The sequence below is a fragment of the Trichomycterus rosablanca genome, chromosome 10, assembly GCF_030014385.1.
Source record: "Trichomycterus rosablanca isolate fTriRos1 chromosome 10, fTriRos1.hap1, whole genome shotgun sequence".
Taxonomy (NCBI): Eukaryota; Metazoa; Chordata; class Actinopteri; order Siluriformes; family Trichomycteridae; genus Trichomycterus; species Trichomycterus rosablanca.
Window position 1 is genome coordinate 30,034,171 of NC_085997.1, and position 20,283 is coordinate 30,054,453.

The 20,283-nt window shown below is 34.5% G+C and overlaps 1 protein-coding gene across 1 annotated transcript in view; it reads right to left on the reverse strand.

Moving 5' to 3' along the window:
- Positions 1-19,996, reverse strand: part of skap1 (src kinase associated phosphoprotein 1) — a 46,940-nt gene extending 26,944 nt beyond the window's left edge. The window contains exons 1-4 of the mRNA XM_063003777.1: positions 19,945-19,996; positions 18,335-18,440; positions 15,232-15,260; positions 14,604-14,708 (exon numbers count right to left, since the gene is read on the reverse strand). Coding sequence (XP_062859847.1) covers positions 14,604-14,708; positions 15,232-15,260; positions 18,335-18,440; positions 19,945-19,984 — 280 coding nt within the window. The 5' untranslated portion in view covers positions 19,985-19,996. The remainder of the gene's footprint in view (positions 1-14,603; positions 14,709-15,231; positions 15,261-18,334; positions 18,441-19,944) is intronic.
- Positions 19,997-20,283: the final 287 nt, after the last annotated feature.

Sequence of the window (20,283 nt, forward strand, 5' to 3'; positions counted from 1 at the left end):
TGCTATTTAAAATACACATAAACCCTGGAGATTTAAGTAATAATCCCTTATAAAATATGCAAATGAAATTCATTATGGTGTCTCATGTATTCATTTTTAACTATAAATTGCTTTTTTAATCATTTAAAACAGTGTGGTTGTGTAATTTTCCCATTTTTTGTTAGCATCATGCAAATCATTTCTTCTAAAATGTACTAAGGGTGGCTATTAATATTTCAGCACTCCACATCACCATTGATCTTAGCAGCACTTTCCAGAGGCAGAGCCTGAACATTTCCCAATTCTATTATTTGAAACAATATCCATATTACAACTCATTAATGGAATTTTGAAAAAGACAATCAGTAGTAAATTTAAGCTGCAAATAGAAGCATTAAAACAAAATCCACACTGGATAACACATACCTACAGAGTGAGATTTTCAGTTGACCTTAAGGCAAATAAAAAAGGAAGGGTTTATCTAAGAACACAGTATCTCTCGACCAGATCAAGAGTAAGCTTGGTGGTTAAATTGACCCTTTTTGTTTGTTTGTCCATTGCATTATAAACAAAGCTCCACAGCAAGGAGAGAAGAGAGGTGAGAAAGGGAGCAAGACAAAGCTAATGACTTTCCCGCGGGCGCTCTCTGTTGCTGCCAGAGATGGCGGCATGATGCATGGCACCGCTGCTGCTTTGTGGCAGGGGAAGATTGGTGAGGGTGAGGCATCGAGTGGGCCATGCAGGGCCACGTTTATCAGTGCCACGGCGGCAGCAAAGGAGGTGCGCTGCTAGCTATCCAGGCTCTACCCTGCGGCTTGGCATTTCAGCTGCAGCACAGCTCTGGGTCACATTGTCCCTACCAAGCCATTTCATATCACCTGGCATTCACATCTGCATTGTGATGATTGCTATTTGAGAATTTATTCTGCAAGTCTTAACAGTGATTAATACAACACTGTTAGATGTTTTACTGCATTTTACTTAAAATGACAATATATTTGAAATGACCATTTAAAACTATTTCATTTCATTTTCATCATCCGCTTAATCCTGATCAGGGTGCAACGCAGGAATATCCAGGAGGGGGCACCAATCCACCTCTCCCCCCTCAGACATAGCCAGTCATGTCTGTGTATAGATGCCTGGCTAGCCGATAGAACCACTAAGAACTGAACACGGATTCAAGAAGTGGTGAGCTAGCAGAATAGACCACCTAAGCACCCAAAATATATAATAAATAACCATTTTAAAAGGTAAAACATTATAAAAGATTACATTTAACAGGCATTTTGCATAATAAATATTTGTAGTTGTAACTAAGGACCCTTATAGAATGATGTACTGCAATTTCAATTCAGTAGAAATGTAAGTAAACTCAATACAAATACGACTTTTATATAAATCTAGTAGATATTATAAGTCTAAAATATATTTACTTTTGGTATCATGTAACAAACGCTGGATTATACCACATTAAACAAAGTAGTACATAATGTTATAGTTACCAAATGGGTAACATAACATGTGGAGAATACTACAGCACATCTGTAGAGCTGAAGTTTAAAAATTAATGAATAAGTAGGGCAGAGGACTAGGTATCATTGTAAATATTTAGCCAACAGCAACAAGCTTTATACTAAAAACTTTGTCTATTTATTAAACATGATTTATGACTATTAAGTAAACAAGCAAATCAAAAATATGCTTCTTAAAGGCTTAGAAGGCTATCTTGATAATGCCAGGTGATTTACCAGACAGGCAGACAGACTGTTTTTCACAGAACAGTCAGTAGTGGCATTGCTAAATGTAACGTTTTTCTTATTTTTATGTTCTGGTAGTGGCAGGGGATGATATGTGTCTGTGCATCTTTTGTCATTATACTCATCAGGAAACAATACTTTACTTTACTCTGATTAATAGAGACAGCACTTAAAATTTCCATGAGATTTTACTATACAAAGATATTAGAGAATTTATTTATAGAGTTTATTTAAAGAGTTCTCTCCTTTACACAGTAAGATAATACACAAATTACTGTAAAGATGAGATGAGTAAAAAAGAAATGCATTCATTTTTATGATACTTAATTATTTAGTGTAGCAATGGTAAGCTCTAAAGAGCATTCATTCACTGGATTTAAGCTGTAAAATTGACAGTGTTCCCTCACCTAATTATTATGCTCTCAGCATGGTGTTACGAGCTGAGCTGTTAATTCTGCTATAAAAATATGATTGATGTTATTGAGGGACATAATATACTCTGCTATTATTTTTCACTTTTGTTTGGCTACAAGTCAGTCAGGAGTCAGGACCCTGCATAGAATCGAAAACAGGAAGATCCAAATTGTATTTTTGCATAAACTTGACAAAATCGACTAACAAACACCAACCAAACACATGCCACTAAGACCATTTAAAAAATGAGTCACTAGAAAATGGGAAAATATTGAGTTGACAGGGAGCTTATGGTACAGTGACAAAACACACAAGTTTGAATCTCAACTCTGCTATCAGCCGGTCGGGCACCTATACCGAAAATAAGTGACTTGTCTGAGGGAGGGAGGACCAGAGGGATTGCTCATAACTGCTGCAATTACAGCCTCTGCTGGCAGGTCAATGGCACCTGCACAAAGACGGGATAAATGAGATCAGCTTGGGACTTTCCATGTGTAATACGGATCTTCATATGAAACTGTCTGGTGTAGGTAAAAAGAGGCGGTAGGCTAGTGCACATGTGTTAGTTACAGCCGTCTTTGGTCAAAAGTAGAGGTCTAAAGCAGTAGAGGCGAAACACGATCAATTAGCAAGTATTATATTGACATACTGATATTCTTGACAGTACGGTTTGTGTTATATGAAACAAAAATAAATTAAACAACAAAAACAAAATAATTGTTTGAGTGCTCTTATGCTCTTTAAATGCATAGAATTAAAGAAGTTATTTTACAATGTTCTTTTTATATGTTTTTAATAATATGTTTACTTTATATAATAAGATAAGATAATACTTTATTGATCCCCTTGGGGAAATTAACTTGTTACAGCTGTACGAAAGAAAGAAAAAACCCCAGAAAAAATACAACTAAGTGAAAAAATTACACACATAGTGTGTAGTTATTTACACTAAAAATATTCCCTTTAAAAACAAGTGATGTACATATATTATTGTGAGAAAAGTATAATATATAAATGATAAAATATGAATAATATATTACATATAATATGCAATAATTGTGAACCTATCTGCTAAAAAAAAGAAAAAACAAACAAAAATAATAATAATTGTACAGTCATATAATAAAACACTAAGCACTATAACGCTATAAAAATAACTCAAAATTAACCAAGACATATTTGAGAAATAATTTAACAAAGTCAAAAAAATGACTCTACAGTATTCTCTACAGTTTTCACTCTATAGCTGTTCTCTGAAGCATTAAAGAGTGTTAATTAATTCCCAAAGTTTAGGCAAAATCATTTACAAAACTGGAAACTCAAATAAAAGTACAGTGAAAAAGACAGGCATTTGCACTGTAGCCACCAAACCGAAGTGATATTATATAAAATAATCCTCAGTGATAAACTGGACACATTTGAGAAACAAGTCAACAAAGCCATAAAAGCCACAATTCTCTGTGGGTTTGGCCTTATAGTTGTTTTTAAATCCTTTGAGGTTTTGTTATTGTCACAATTTTACAGGCTGTAATATATTTCTATTTGTGTCAGAAGCTTAACAGGGCTCTACTCAATAATGACAGCAAGAAAACCCAGTACAAACATCTGATCAAAGAACAGGCTAACGACTAAGGTCTTACTGTGTGTTCTAATATGTTATATTTTTGCTCATTTTTTCAGTTCTGGCAAACAGCTTGGAAAACATTTAACTGGTATTTCTAAATACTGCCAAAACAAGCAAGCATTTTATTAGATCTAGCTGGCAAAATTTTACCAGGTATTTGAAAGTGGTAAGTTTGCTATATCAGCCTTGTATCTTTTGCTGTGTGTTAGTCAAGCAAGGTCCCAGTGGCTGACCTCAGGTTGAACCCTGGTGATGAGGTGAAACAGAAGGCACTGGGGTCCCTGGGGACTTTAACAGAGGCTGGGTAGGAATGCTGATCAGAGAGAGAGTGAAGGGAATTGCCTGACTCTCCTGAACTGCACTTGATTAGGAAAAACGATCCACTCATGGCATCCTTACACCCCCCCCCCCCCCCCCACACACACACAACATACACACCCAAACACACCAATGCTCAAGCTGCATATAGCAAAGAGCAAACTGACACATTTTTTCTCATTAAAAGCAAGGCAGTAGCCCCTGTGCACTGGCAGCCCATAGCAAACATCAGCACTGACAGAAGATAAATGATATAGTACAGTGAGACAAAGGTATGCTTGAATGAAATCAAAAATAGAAACAATATTTTTCCTTAATTTTACACATTCAGTTAGTCACACAAGGAGATTATATGCTGCACGAACAATACAGTGTAAACTCACGCACAGAAGTGTGGAGTGCACCAAGAGTCGGATGAACTATAAAGACTAAAGGCTGTAGTGGTTTAATGTGAGCCTCATGTATAATATGAGCAAAGCACTTAAGAGTTTTAAGATGGTTTCCCTCCAGTGACTGTAGTCACATAAGTTTATGACTTTAGGACACTGGAAAGACTAAAAAGAAGAGTAAAAGAGGCATTTACACATTTTTTACATTCTTACATTGTTTCATTACATTAATAACACAAATGTGTACATAATGTAAGGCTGATTACATATGTTACATTACACACAACTGTGTGTTCTTATGTTAAATATTTTACCTGTGAAAATTGTGTATGGATTTGAATCAGGTATATTCAGTGTGCTCTATAATAGGAGAGAAAGTAGATCCAGGACCATTTACTACAAGGAAAAATGCCTCTCACATTCTGTAAATATATTAAGACTGTATTAATTAATGATAAAAGGTTAACTGCAATTCATATATTTTTAATAAACCAAATACCTACTTTTTATACATTTAAAGCTTCCAATATATTACTGATTAAATGTTAAATTGATCTAAGTAAAAGATGAAAATATTATATAACTTTTTTTATATATAGGATACTATATAATATGGTAAATCTTAAATAAAGATTATCACTAGTTTTTGTTCAATAATTCATTCAAATTAATATCTACAGCATGATAGGATGAAGTTTGATCCTTTGTATTTTTATAATGCCCGAAGTTTATTTGTATTATTTATAAATACTTGCTTTTGCAGAACTCTTATTAGTAAAAAAATTTTGAAATGCGACACAATCCAGTAAAATGTTAACTGGGAACAACACATTAAGACAACAAAATTAAATTAAATTAAATTAAATGCATTATATCTATTTTTGAATTATTATCCAAAATAGGCCAGATAATTTAGCCCATTTTAAAGTGCATGAGCTCTAGATCACAGGAGGGTAAGAATTCTGCAGACGGGGCTGGTTGTAAGATTTGTGAGTATGACCAGGCTTCGGGCATTTTCTCTAACAGAGCGTAAAACCTACAGACGCGTGTCGCTTGTCTAAAGAAGGTAAATAAAGACGCGTGATAATAGCCATTAATCTAGAGGGGAATGTGTGCAGGGGTCAGAGTGCCTGACGTGTCCCTTACCATCCCGCATTTCAGTGCGCCAAACTGGCATTCAGTCCCACTGAGAAAAAGCAGAAAGACTCTGCGGCCTAGACTCATTTAGCCGCTGATGACACAGTACGTGTGCCAAGAATTTTTATTTATTCGTTCATTTAATCATTTATTTATTCATTCATTGTCTGTTTTACCACCGCTTTAGCCTGATCAGGGTCACCGTAAGACTGGTTCATTGGGCGATAATATAATAATAATAATAATAATAATTATTATTATTATTATTATTATTATTATTATTATTATTGTTATTATTATTATTATTTGAACTATTTAAATTAAAGATTGTCACACAATTACTAATAGGTACGTAAACAATATAGAATTTCTCTTTTCTTCCAGTGTTTCTGGTTTATTCAGTTTTTAAAAACTCTAATTTACCTGAAATTTTCTGTCATTAAGTTTATATGGCAGTTATAATCAAGATAATGAGCCCATTGTCGTACAGAAAGTACACTGTACTGCAGTGTCTAATTTACTACAGTTTTATATCATTTTATTTAGCTCCGATAAAGATTTTAAAATAATAAATGTATTATATTTTAGTTATATTTTAGAAAACAACCGGTTTCTTAGAATATATTATTCATTTAATTGGCCACTGTATTTCTGCATCAATATACAAATTAGTCTGTATTTATTAGTCCATAATTAATGGATGTAACTACGAAATGTTTTGGTATTATTTTTATCTAGTCTATTGGGCCTATTGTATACTTTTTATTATAATTGTACTGAATTTACCTAATTCGAATGTGTACAACAATTACTAAACTACATCAGCTTTTGGTGTATGTATATATATACAGTATATATATATATATATATATATATACATACCAAAAGCTGATGTAGTTTAGTGTATGTGTATGTATATATATACAGTATATATATGTATATATATATATATATATATATATATATATATATATATATATATATATATATATATATATACATACCAAAAGCTGATGTAGTTTAGATATTGTTGTACACATTCGAATTAGGTAAATTCAGTACAATTATAATAAAAAGTATACAATAGGCCCAATAGACTAGATAAAAATAATACCAAAACATTTCGTAGTTACATCCATTAATTATGGACTAATAAATACAGACTAATTACAATTATAATAAAAAGTATACTAAACTACATCAGCTTTTGGTATTTATTATATATAGGTAATAAAATGCCCCTTTTTATTACTTTATCATTTAAACATAATTGTAGGACACTGAAACTCTGTAGCACTACTAGTCTAAATCCCTATGCTTATTCACGAACTGTGATTGAGCATCCATGCTTTCATTTCAGCTCGCCATGCTTACAGAACTCAGCACACAGCTAACTAGCTGGCTGATTTAGTCTTGTCAACACATATGTTATAATTAAACACACTATTTTTAAGACTGGTCGGATGAAAAAGCTGAATGATTTCTAATCTTCCACTAACGAGAATGCATTAGTTATATCTACACGTCTCATTGTGGTCAAATACACGTTAAGGGTTGCAGTTTGGTGAAGTTTTTTATACTTGCACCTATCTGTGAAATTGAAGGAAGATGGGGAAGTTCCAGTGTAGTATTTGTGTTGGCTATAGGCCTGGCTAATGGCCAGCAGCCAGCAGCTTTCTCAGCTTGAAGGATTGCTCCTTTGTAAAGTCTAAGACCAGATACCGCCATCACTTTTTCAACTTGGCCTCTCGCAGTTGTCTCGGTCTTCCTTTTCACATTAGTCCAAATCCGCAAAGGCATGGTAAAATAGTACCTTGCACTGTGTACCCAGTATAGGATAAATGTTGTGTTCCAAACAGTACTAAATACAGCTCTAAATTAACCCTTTAAGCTCCTGGCATCATTTAAACATTTTAAGATGTTTTCATAAACGCTTAATAGTAAATCTTAATGGGTTGTGATTATACAGTGAATGGTGTATAAGCAATTCCCCAGTAGTAACTGGTAACCGACAGAACTGCGAGAAAAAAATATAAGGAATGTTATTTGCACTTACAGACATCTACATTACAGTAAATGTGACCTGCTGAATTTGGTCTTTGCATTAGAAACGTGTGATGTCGGAAGTTTACTATCACTAAATCTAAAGTTAATTCCTCATAGTAATCTTAAACTACCTGGCAAATGACTATTCCCCTTCAAAAAAATATCACTGTGGAAAAAACAGTCAAAAAAATATTTGTTTATCAAAGAATATTTATGTACCATTTTCTTCATAAAATACGCTTTAAATTTCTGACATAAAAAGTTTAAACTAATGTTTAAATGTAAAAAAAGTTCTAAACTAAAGCTGCTTAAAGTCTGTTTACAGTTTTCACCTCGTTTAAATGTGACATTTTTGTACATTTGTTTGGCTTCACGACTTCATTGACATATTTTATAAACTTGAAGCACAATCTTGCCCGTTTCATCAAAATAGATAAATAAATAAATTGACCAATTTTAATTAACTGTAAATTACCTACAAAACTGTTACACTTCATACAAAACTAAAAATTAATGAAGAATAAAGAAATGTAAAGAAATGTTGTTGGGTAAGAATACAGCATGAGTTAAGCAGCAGTATGAAGATATAGTGCAAGAGTTCAGTGCTGTCACTGATCTGGTGGCATCTAAATATAAAATGTTGTTTGGGGCAGAATTAAAATATTTACTGCTTTTAGTTGTAATTGTAGTTATTTTATACTTTTTATTATAATTGTACTGAATTTACCTAATTCGAATGTGTACAACATTTACTAAACTACATTAGCTTTTGGTATATATAATTTTTATTTTTAATACTTTATCATTTAAACATAATTGTAACTCTGTAGCACTACTATAGTCTAAATGTCTAAATCCGTATGCTTAGTCTGTTATATGTTTATCTTAAGCAAAATACTGCTTAGGAATTTACATAAACACAGTTTTTAATACAATTAAAATATATAATGTGATTAAAATAAAGCACAAAATTGCTGATATGGTCAAAAGATATACGTTTACCTTTTTAAAACAGTAAATCTATATGTTAATTCCCCTATTTTATTTTTTTATTCTTTTTTTAACCGACCGTCGGGTATGTGCAGTTAAAACTTAAAATAACACAGTACAACGTAATTAGCACTGTGTAATAAATATATTATACAGCAAAATACAGCTCTAAATTATTTGTTGTCTATTTTACATGTGGTACAGCACTTATCTTTAGCCAACGTTTCATCTCGGATGAATTTCATCCTAAAAACAGGCACATCTCTGCAGTCTGCAATAAATCAAAAGCCACCACTATGTATTTTAACGAACCACCAAAATGTCTTACTTATTTTTTTCATTGTTTTAATCAATGTTTTAATTCACCCTGTATACTTTTAAACAGAAGTTAATTACACACATGCTACAATTTGAGAAAATACTGCCATAAATTAATAAACCACTGTAAATTACTTTAAAATGCATATTTAGATTCTTAAAAATGGATGTGAACGACTTCAGTTAATTTATTTATTCAAGAACCAGAACACTAAATTAGTCTGCACAGCAGAACCTAATGTAACTAGATTAACAACGAATAATCATAGACAAAACTATTGAACAGAAAGTTAAATTAGACAGAGGTCATTGGAAAAAAATGCCTTTTAGGTAGGTATATATGCTTACACACCCTCACCGTCCTTAGTTATTTCCCCCAAAAAGCATTAGACAACCTGGGCTTGCATGGATCATGGGCTTGCAATTCCCCAGTCTAAAAAAAAAATTAAATCCAGTGGAAAAAATAATCTAATTCTCATTTGCAAAATGTGGTAAGGGACACAGATGCTGATGGAACAAGGGGCAGTTTACAGTCTGTTTGCATTTTGAATGTTTAGACCTTAAATGATAAAAAAAAAGAAAAGAAAAAAAAAGAAAATGGATTTGAATTACTACAAAATACCATATTTGTACAAGGTGTCTTAAATACAACAACCTGGTATGCAATCAAAAAAGTCCTCCAGAAAGAGTACTAAGGTTGTTGGTAGATGTGTGAAGGGGAGAGGGAGAGAGATAGAAATGAGGGGGGAAGTAAAAGAGAAATTTCCACTTTCTTGTAGAGGGTTGAACTTTTGAACCTATGTGGCAGTGGCGATAATGTACATTAGATATTTGAGTCTACAAATGTCTTTCAATTTCAAATTCATTAACGTGTAGGGAAAAGAAATATATTCTGCCAATACAAAGCATTCAGCTCTTTGTACAGCCAACATGAAAATAGGAACAACAGAACACCACTTTTTACTAAGTACAAGTAAATAAACAAATAGCAAATAAATATGTGATTAATGGCAGAAATTAAAATTATATTGTCTTGTAAATTCCTCTTTATCAAATTCCAGGAAACTTTATTTGACCTTTGCTGTTGCTATAGAAGTGCAGGTCAATAATGCAGCCACAGACAGAGTTCAGACAGGTCATGAAGTGACCTGCAGAAGAACCAGGGTTCAAAAGTTCACAGGAGGAAGGAAACCCAACTCAAAGTCTAGGTACTCAAATGGTGGCTTAAATGATATGGCTTTAAGGTAGATATAGGGGGCTAAATGCCTGAGCACCATCAGACCAAATCTCCCAGCCAACTTGTACAGTTCCTAAGTACATGCTGAGGTCATTTGAAATGCTTAATGTCTTTTGATCGATTTTCACCTTCCCAAATTTGTGCAGCTGGATCAGAGAGACAGAAAATGTTTCTCGTTTTATTGGTGGGGTTAAAGCCTAATTGATAAAGCTTATTGTCAACTCTCCAGGGATTAAGCACAATAATAAATTTACCAAGCAATACCTGCATTAATTTAGGTCCTGTAATCTTCTGACAAAATCAAATTTACATCTTGATCTAATTCATGATATTCAACAAAACTGAGATTCCTTTTTTTACATCCTGATTGGTTTCTCCCACGTTGCTGTTGGGCCACTGTGGGCAGAGATAACAGCAAAGGCAGGAGCTTTTGTTTCAAAACATAAATCAGTCAGAGCACACAATGGGCCCTGGCCATGTGCAGTGTCTGATACCACCCAGCCGCTTCTACACAGCGGCAGCAACCTGCCTTACTGTACCCACTTATACTGTCATATATATGCTATTAAAAGGAGCACACCAAACAAAATCAGATTTTAAGAGAGTACCAATATGAAAAAAACCTGATTCATCTCAGATGATTATTATAATTGCAACAATTGTTTTTTTATTGGACTAAAAAAGCATCTTAAAAATGTCCCTTTTTTTTACACCTGGCCTGACTAAAATCACACTGTATTTCAGAGCTCCTAAATGCCTGCAGGACTGCTGACATCCAGACAGTGGCTGCAGAGAGGCTGCAGGCATGGCCGGGTCAACCATGCGGTCTGCGGGTGAAACTTAGTTCACATTACCATACAGACAGGCGCTCCGACAATGGAGTGCCCATCTGTTCCTGTCAGCCATAACAAATCTGGTGTCAGGATTCTCTCTGGAGATGAGGAGGCAGTCCTTGCTAAATGAAATAACACGGACTCCTCTTGCTAGCCAATCAAGTGCCTTCCTTCTTCCTTCTTCCCTCTGCATGATTCACTCTGCTTCCTCTTTATACAAATGGTACAGTGACATTACAGTGGCAGGAGCAAACTATATTTCCCCTTATTTATGATTGAATACTCTACTTGCAAGACATTTGATTCTTTATGTTAGCCAAGTAGTTTATAAATGCAATTTACTCTTCTATTTTGCATGAGAAATGTTTTTTTTTACCTTTTAATTAGGGGACTTTGGTATTTTTGTCATGATAGCAAATAGGAAAGAAAATTCATTTGAATATTTAAAAGTCACAGAAGGCCCATATTAAAGCGATTTAGTCATTCATAAATGTTTCCTCAAAGGTCTAAATGTGAGAGTCCCTGTTGGTGAACTAAACATGAACCCTGAACTGCACTTGCCCCCTTTGGTCATTATCTTTATTAAGTGACATGATGTGAATCCCCTCAGAAGCTACTCCCCTTTGACTTACACTTCTCTTTTTATTGCAGTTATATCAAAAGCGCACACATCGTATTCACCCTTTTGTTCCAAAATTATAAAAGTAGCAAATAAATGTGCTTGTTAAAATAAAAGGATTCTACATGTGACTAGTCTCATGCTAGTTCACGGAGCAATATATTTATGTACAGATTAGCATGACACTGATTTCTTTTAGTTGACATCAAGCCAGCGATTATATTTCCTCATGTTGCTTTTCTTCTGAATTCAAATTGTTTGAATGTGGTTAACAATAGTTGACAATTTTGAAAGAGCTTAAACAGTCAAATAATAACCTAATAAGAGGCACATAATCAAATGTTTTATGAAACGTATCATTGAAAATGGGGCAGTAGCAGGTGAGTGATAAGGAGAAAAAGAAAAAAAAGCACAGCCCCTCAGGTACAGGGTTGTGTTTCAGGCCCAGCTGGTAAGAGAGAAACTAGGGATGACTATCAGTCATGGCTCTGGCCTGAAGGAACAGCTAGTGCAGCCTCTGTATAAACTGGTTTCTGGTGAAATAAAGCAGCCAGTGCACAAATCAGTAGGCAAATGAAACAACCTGGCCATTTACACACTTGTTTGTATCATGTATCTTACCTTGCTAACTGGTGCCTTTTCCTTTTTCACTTTGGATTTTGTATTTATAGGTTTATTACTACCATGTACCATGCATTAGAGCCAGCAAGATGGTAAATAATCATTTAAAAACACGCTATCCAAACACTATAGCTAAGTTTAGCCTGTAGCCAAACGCTAGCCATTCCATAACATTCAGAGAGACAAGCAGATTCAGGTTGAGTGACAGTTCTGTTATTCTATCACTAGAGGGCGCATCTCATCCCTTTTCGATAATAGTAAGCCCAACCAACAGTGACAGCTAGCCTCTTCCCCACCCCCCATGTCTTCTTTTTTTGCTAAACTGGAACATGGTAAAGGCGTGATAATCCGCTAGAGGGTGATCTGTTACCAAACACACCTCCACCACAATGTAATTTATCATCCCATACCCAATAAAACATGACATCTTTTAAAAAATATTGTTCCCTAAAGTTCTGAAAGACACCAGTTAAATATCGCATACTATTGTAAGCTCATAGGTCCATATAAAAAACTTAACATTTTAGCCCATGAACTATACAGGTTTTAGGTAACATATAAGGTCAATATAAGGTCAATATAAGGGCAAGCCATAGCCTAGTGGTTAGGGCACTGGACTAGTAATCAAAAGGTTGCTGGTTCAAGCCTCACCACTGTCAGGTTGCAGCTGGTGGGCCCTTGAGCAAGGCCCTTAACCCTCAATTGCTCAGATTGTATACTGTAACTGTAATGTAAATAGCTTTGGATAAAAGCGTCTGCTAAATGCTGAAAATGTAAATATAACAAAACCCCACTTTAAAAAAGAAGCTTGTATTTAAAGTTACAACTACACAGACAACAAAGCTGCAAGCTGAGTATTATTAGAGTTGGTTGTAAATTAACAGCACATTTCCAAAGCAACATTTAAAACAGGGTTCCACAGAACACAAATTTTGAGCTCCCATGTTGCTGGTGCATCAATCAGCAGTATAAAATTGTAAACATGGCACTGTTTCTCAAACTGCATCTACAAACTGGTCGCAAATTAAAGCTCACTAACAAAGATGGACTGACACTTAATGGCATTGCTGTTAAATGCCTGGTCAGAGTCTGGCACCATTCAAAAACACTTAATGCCAATCCATATCACAAAGTCAAACACGAACTGCATTACTTACGTCCAGGGACAAGTTAGACCAGCTAATCTAACTGCTGCATGCTTTAGAGAGGTTGGAGGAAATGTACAAAAAGTACCCAAAGAAAACCCGTGCAGATAACACTGGCAAACACTTCTCAACAATGACCAGAGACAACAAACCAGGTCATCATGACCATTGTTGGTGTAAAAGCATTTACTCCAACAGTTTTGCTACCATGACACCATTCTCCAGTGTTGTAACTAGGAGCTCATGGGCCCCAGTGCAAAATCAACAAATTTCATATATACATATATATATATATATATATATATATATATATATATATATATATATATATACACTGCCTGGCCTAAAAAAAGGTCAGGTCGCACACTAATATTTTGTTGGACCGCCTTTAGCTTTGATTACGGCATTCGCTGTGGCATCATTTCCACAAGCTTCTGCAATGTCACAACTTTTATTTCTGTCCAGAGTTGCATTAATTTTTCCCCAAGATCTTGTATTGATGATGGGAGATTTGGACCACTGCGCAAAGTCTTTTCCAGCACATCCAAAAGATTCTCAATGGGGTTCAGGTCTGGACTCTGTGTGTTCAGTATATTCAGGTAGTCAGCTGACCTCATTCTTTGGGCACATAACGTTGCTGAACCTAGACCTGACCAACTGCAGCAACCCCAGATCATAGCACTGCCCCCACAGGCTTGTACGGTAGGCACTAGGCATGATGGGTGCATCACTTCAGCCGCCTCTCTTCTTACCCTGATGTGCTCATCACTCTGGAACAGGGTAAATCTGGACTCATCAGACCACATGACCTTCTTCCATTGCTCCAGAGTCCAATCTTTATGCTCCCGAGCAAATTGAATCCATTTTTGGGTAACTCAGTGACCTCACAGTAAGGAGGGCTGTTTGCCCAGCCTGGTGACCAGGGTCCTTTCTGTGTGGAGTTTGTATGTTCTCCATTTGGGTTTCCTCCAGGTGCTCCAGTTTCCTCACACAAGTCCAAAGACATGCAGTCAGACCAACTGGAGCTACTACAAATTGCCCTAATTGTATGTGTGTCTGTGTCTGTGTGTGTCTGCCTTCTAATGGACTGGTGACCTGTTTATGATGTTCTCTGATTTGTTACTAATAATTCAGCACTTCCATCACATCTAAAAGAAAAAAGCATGAACTTACATTCAGGCGCAGTGTCCTCCTGGTAATCAGAGGCCATAGACAGATTATCAGAAGGAGCAGAGCGTCCCAGACTGGAACTGCGATTATCATCTGACTCATCCTCAGCTGGAAGATAGATAAACAAATAATATGTATCTATTTAAAAGCTTAGATTAACAAGTACAATTTTATAAATGAAATTAATAAAACTACAGATGTGGAATATGTTGTAAAGATGCTGTGGGTGCTTTTTTAAACTATACTGCTTGATTCTATGAACAACATTGTTGTCGGGTTTAACTTGTTTGATCAGGTAGCTGGACTGGTCTAATAACCAGTAACCAGAACATTGGTAACTACTCTAGTAACTAAAATTACTAGATTTTAGTTTTACACAATTGTACAAGAGCATCATGATATGGGGCCTAGCTCTAAAAATGATGTTCTGACTTGATTTAAATTAATCAGACAAATCCTTATAGCCATGGGGAATTGAAGATGGTTTACTAAAAATGGCCTAAATTATAACATAATGCAACATTAAAAACAGGGTTCCACAGAACATCAATATTGAGCTTTCATGTTGCAAAATGCCCCAAATTATATAAATTAACAAACGAAATTGGTTAAATAAAAAGTTACTACTGACCTTCTCTGTAGGGGAATATCTCAGGATTTCTGCAGGACAAATAGAATAAAACAGAAATGAGACTACACAATATGTTATGAGGGGCTATTTATGGTAAGCAGAATAGGCAATTGCACCACCTGGCCAATAGTATAAGGACATTTGACTTTCTATTTGTTTGAGGTACAACATCTGTTCAAAAAGATGTGGACACCCCTTTGAAATACTGAGCACCCCAATTGCTAACAGATGTATAAAAATCAATAACATAAACTATATGATTTTAACTTTGTGTCAACAGTACATGATCCTAAATAAATATGCACCTGTGCAAGTCCATAAAGACATTATTTGATATGGTTGCTGTGCTAAAACTCCAGCAGCTTGCCAAACATGTGACCTCTTTCTATTAAAAATAGAATAGAATTGTTTTAGTGTGGTGCATCTTGCATTTAAATCAAACCTGGAAAAATTTAATTAATACACATTTTTATTACACAATGTTACTGTAGATTAGATTTATTAAAACAACAAAAGATTTAATGTAATGCAATATGAGCGTAGTTTTTGCATGGACCTTTTGGCAAATGTGGCACAATTTCTCTACATTCATTCTTTTAAAAATGTAGTTAAACAGCAGCAATACTGCAGTAAAAATGACTCTTTTTTTACTTTAAATGCTGCAATGTACGTATAACTTTTTTCAAACTGCCTCTGTACTGTGTATGCCACTATAGAGATTTTGGAAGTAAGTTAGTTATTTCCCTGTTTTAAACAGACACTGTGACATCACTGGTCTCTTTTGTTTTATTAATGAAAATGGCTTTAAAACAATTTATTTTACAAGATGTAATATTATACTACATTTCTGCTATTGCTTTCTTACACGTTACTTGACTGTAACAATGTCCACTTGCACTTAACAAATTTGATCGTTTTTATTCTAAAAGTTACATTTGTAATGTTTGCAGTGACACTGATGTGGTAATGTGGTAATAGTGTGTATGGTTATGGTATAACAGGTGCAGCACACTTTTTTCCCTTCCTATAGTCTCATGGGCCCTTCCTGATCACAGAGAGCTAGCTGTTGGCTTTATATTTTTTGATTGGCGCAATATAGTGCTCCCAGCATTGACCCAGCATTGACACTGAGATTTAAAAAACAACACTGCTGCACCAAGTACACACACTTTCATGTAATTACCACAGTAGTGTCATTGTAGTTCTGACAATGATACACCACAAAAAAAACATCTGGTCAGTGAGGGTTCCTTGGGGGTTTCTTTTCAATCAATAAACGGTGTATGGGGGTGACAATGTGTACAGAACAGTAGATGGGCTAAAGTCAGTGACTAAATACCCACAAAGTTAATCTGTATGGTAGGTTATAAAATAATAAATGAATTTATGTACCAGGTAAGCATACAGTGGACTCAGTGAAATAAAAATAGTCAAATATTACTGCTTACTTTAATTATTTTATTTTTTGATGTAGCCCTATTAATAACATGAACTTTTAGAAATAACACTAAAAGGACAGTTACAAATATTTGTAATTTAAAGCTATAATCGTTTTTGCTAAATTATCAATGTTTAATTTGTTGTAATATTGTAAGTATTTCATGTATTTCCTTTAAATTAGCCATGTGTGTATCAGTCACTCTCGAATCTTCAGTTGTATTGATTTTTGTCTTTTTCCATTGTTGTAAACTTCTCTTTTACAGCATGTTGTATGTTACTAAACTGCCAGAACAATGCAGAAGTGCTGCATGAAATGCTTAACAATTCATACCACAAACCACAAGGGAAGCTGAAGCAAGTGCAAGTGCACTCATAACATTAAAGGTGAGCATGAAAACATTTACTTCCTGTCTCATTGTTTAACACGTGTTATTTTTCATCACTGGAAAACTTAAACATAGTTACAGAAATTACTTTAAACACTAGATATAACATAGAGTTAAAGTATGTCCAAGTAATTAATTTATTATTTTTACAATAAATACACAGCTGATGGTTTATTTTAATGTAATTAATCTTTTTAACAAATTAAAAAAATATCCACCACCAACTGGACCTGTTTGAAAACATTATTGTTCTCTTTTTTTAAATCAAACAATTAATAAAATTTAACTGATTTTTGCCAACCAAAAACACAAAGATTTGTCCAATTTGCCAAAAATGTAAATACTCCCAAAAATGTTGGGATAATATTCTATAGACTGAGGGGTTAAAGGTGATTTGAATCCCATTGAGATGCTGTGGGTAGGTCATGCTTGAAAACCCTTTAATGTAGCCTAATGAAAACAATTTAGCAAATAAGAGTAGGTATAAACAGTGTACAGTGATGTAAAAGGCCCATCAGAAGTTATAAAAAAAAATTTCATTGCAGTTATTACAGCAGTTATCTACTGTGGGTAGGTCATGCTCGAAAACCCTTTAATGTACCCGAATGAAAACAATTTAGCAAATAAGAGTAGGTAAAAACAGTGTACAGTGATATAAAAGGCCTATCAGAAGTTATCAAATTTTTTTAATTGCAGTTATTACTGCCAAGGGTGGTGAGCACCAGTTAACCACCAGTTATTAGGTTTAGAGTGCAATTACTTTTTTACATGGGTGCTGTAGGTTTTGAATACATTTTATCTTCAAATAATGGAAATATCATTTGGAAGCTCCATTTGCTTTTATTCATGTTGTCTTTATGCAAAAATAAATAAAATACTACATTATATCAGAATCATATTAACACATATAATATTGCTTTATAATAATGTTGATGTGCTTTTTAGTAGTTTTGCCAGTTTTGACAAAGCCAGAACAGAGGGTGTTCAAGTATTTTTGTCATGCTGGATGATAGTCAGCATTATAGAATTAGAATAGAATAGAATTTAGCCAGAACTGCCTTTAAATAAATAATTGTGGGGGGAAACATGTATACATCAGTTTCTATCTCTTACAAATCTAATAAACTATCAATTTGCTAACCAATGCTAATATGCCATACAAGGAGGATATATGACATTGAATTGCATATTTATGCATATCTGCAGTATTCTGGGGGTGTTTCAGATCATTTTATACTACAAAATTTTTTTTTTAAATATTGGGAAAAAAAACTTACTTGTTGTGGACGACTCGAAAGTTGTTTAGTAATATTTCTCTGGTTTCTTGGGCATGCCTACTAAGGTTTTCATCCTGCAAAATGCTTGAGACAAACAACTCACAATCTAAAACACACGTGCACACACACACACCCACACACACACACACACACACACTGAACTAGTTTTGGCACTAAAAAGTAAATTCATGTTGTTACTGATTTCTATGAACAAATATTGTCTTCTGTAAATATGCAAAACTCATGTTGCAAATGCAGCTTAATGCAAATAATGTAGCGTTTATCAGCCACAGGCCAATATGTGTGAGTGACAATGGCCTACTGTTGCAGGACAGCCGGTAGGTGGTCGAAAAACTGATTCAGGACAAGGAAACTGTCATGCTGGGATGGTGTTTTATTTTATTCTTAAATACCACTGAGGCAGAATGTCAGTCACCTCAGTGCATCTGCTTAAGTCTCAGTATATATTTCATAGTTCTTTAAAAGTATTTCCTTAACCTTCCTCAACATCAAAGTGTCAACACCACACATAGGCCATGCCAGGATATTATATGGCTTGATGTAAACAGGCCATGGATTTTAAATAGGGATGTCCAAAACTTTACATGAAGTGTGCAATATTTAAAAAGAATTTAACATTCAAACAAAATAAACAATTGAAGATAAAAGAACAACAATTTAATTTTCATCTATAGCCAGCCTCCCTCAAAATGACTGAAAAGCTCTTAATACATGATCAAGATTCAAATAGTTTATGACTAAACAGTGTAAAGGTAAATTCATGGTGCAACACTTTAGCAATCAATGTACTCTGCAACACATTGTCAGTGGATGACATAAGCATATGTAAAGGAGCTATCAGTTATCCCACTCAACATTAGTTTTGTTAAAACTAAATAAAATTGACTGCCAACATGCTAGATGAGACATGTAAGTACAATCCACACAACACCCTTTTCCAGGTTATTACAGTTTAAATGACTCAATGACAATGTTAAACAATGACTTTTTAAATTTGGCCAATGGTGGAACAATTAGGCAGTTTGAATTTGTTTTTAAAGGTCATGGAGCAGCAGTGTTTGCAGCAGTTAGAAGTCGCTACGGGGGTACTGGAGTTGTAATAAAAACTTTTTAAAACCATGACAATGTCCCTGATCATCATTTTAAAAGGTTTGTAGCCTGGAACGGATGTAAGCGCCATTACACTTCCTTTTTGTTTGGTTGAATGAGATGTTAACCTAGAGGTGGGATCCCTCATGAAAGATCACCAGAATTTGTAGTTAGTGCTACTCAAACTAAAGTACTTGATTTTTTTGTTTATGTTTAATAAGTTTTACCATTAATTTAACGCAAGAGGTGATGGACTTAAATAAAACAGTCAAACTGTCAAAAAACTCAAAAAGTAGTTACAGTAATTACTTTTTAGATTACATTAAAAAATTTAATTATCTTATGTTTTGTAATTAATGCCAAAAACTGTCAATGTCAAACGTATATGTTAATAAAAAGGCAATATATGGTCATTGATTAGCAGTAATTTAGAGGAAATTTTTTTCCTGTTAAAGTGACAAAAGCACATAATGAAACACTGATATTAGCTGAACCCGTACCTTCAAGCAGTCTTCTGATGTCACCAGAAATAGTCCCCATTGGTCTTCTAAATGTAAGCCTGCAGTGTAAACTTTAGCTGCTTCTGTCCTCCAATATTTCTTTATGTAATTTAATAGCTGTACAAAATCTTATGATGAATATGCTGTCTCCACAGTGTACCAACAGACTCTACCAGTAAGGTGACATCGACATCTGTTTAAGAGGAAGAGTGCAGCGATTCATCTGTGTTGTGAAACTGATACTAGTTTGTTTAAACAAATGTGGAGGGCTGGTTGAAGGTGCGTGAACAGAACTAAGGTCTATTATAAAAAGAGTTATTTACAGGGACTTAAAATGTG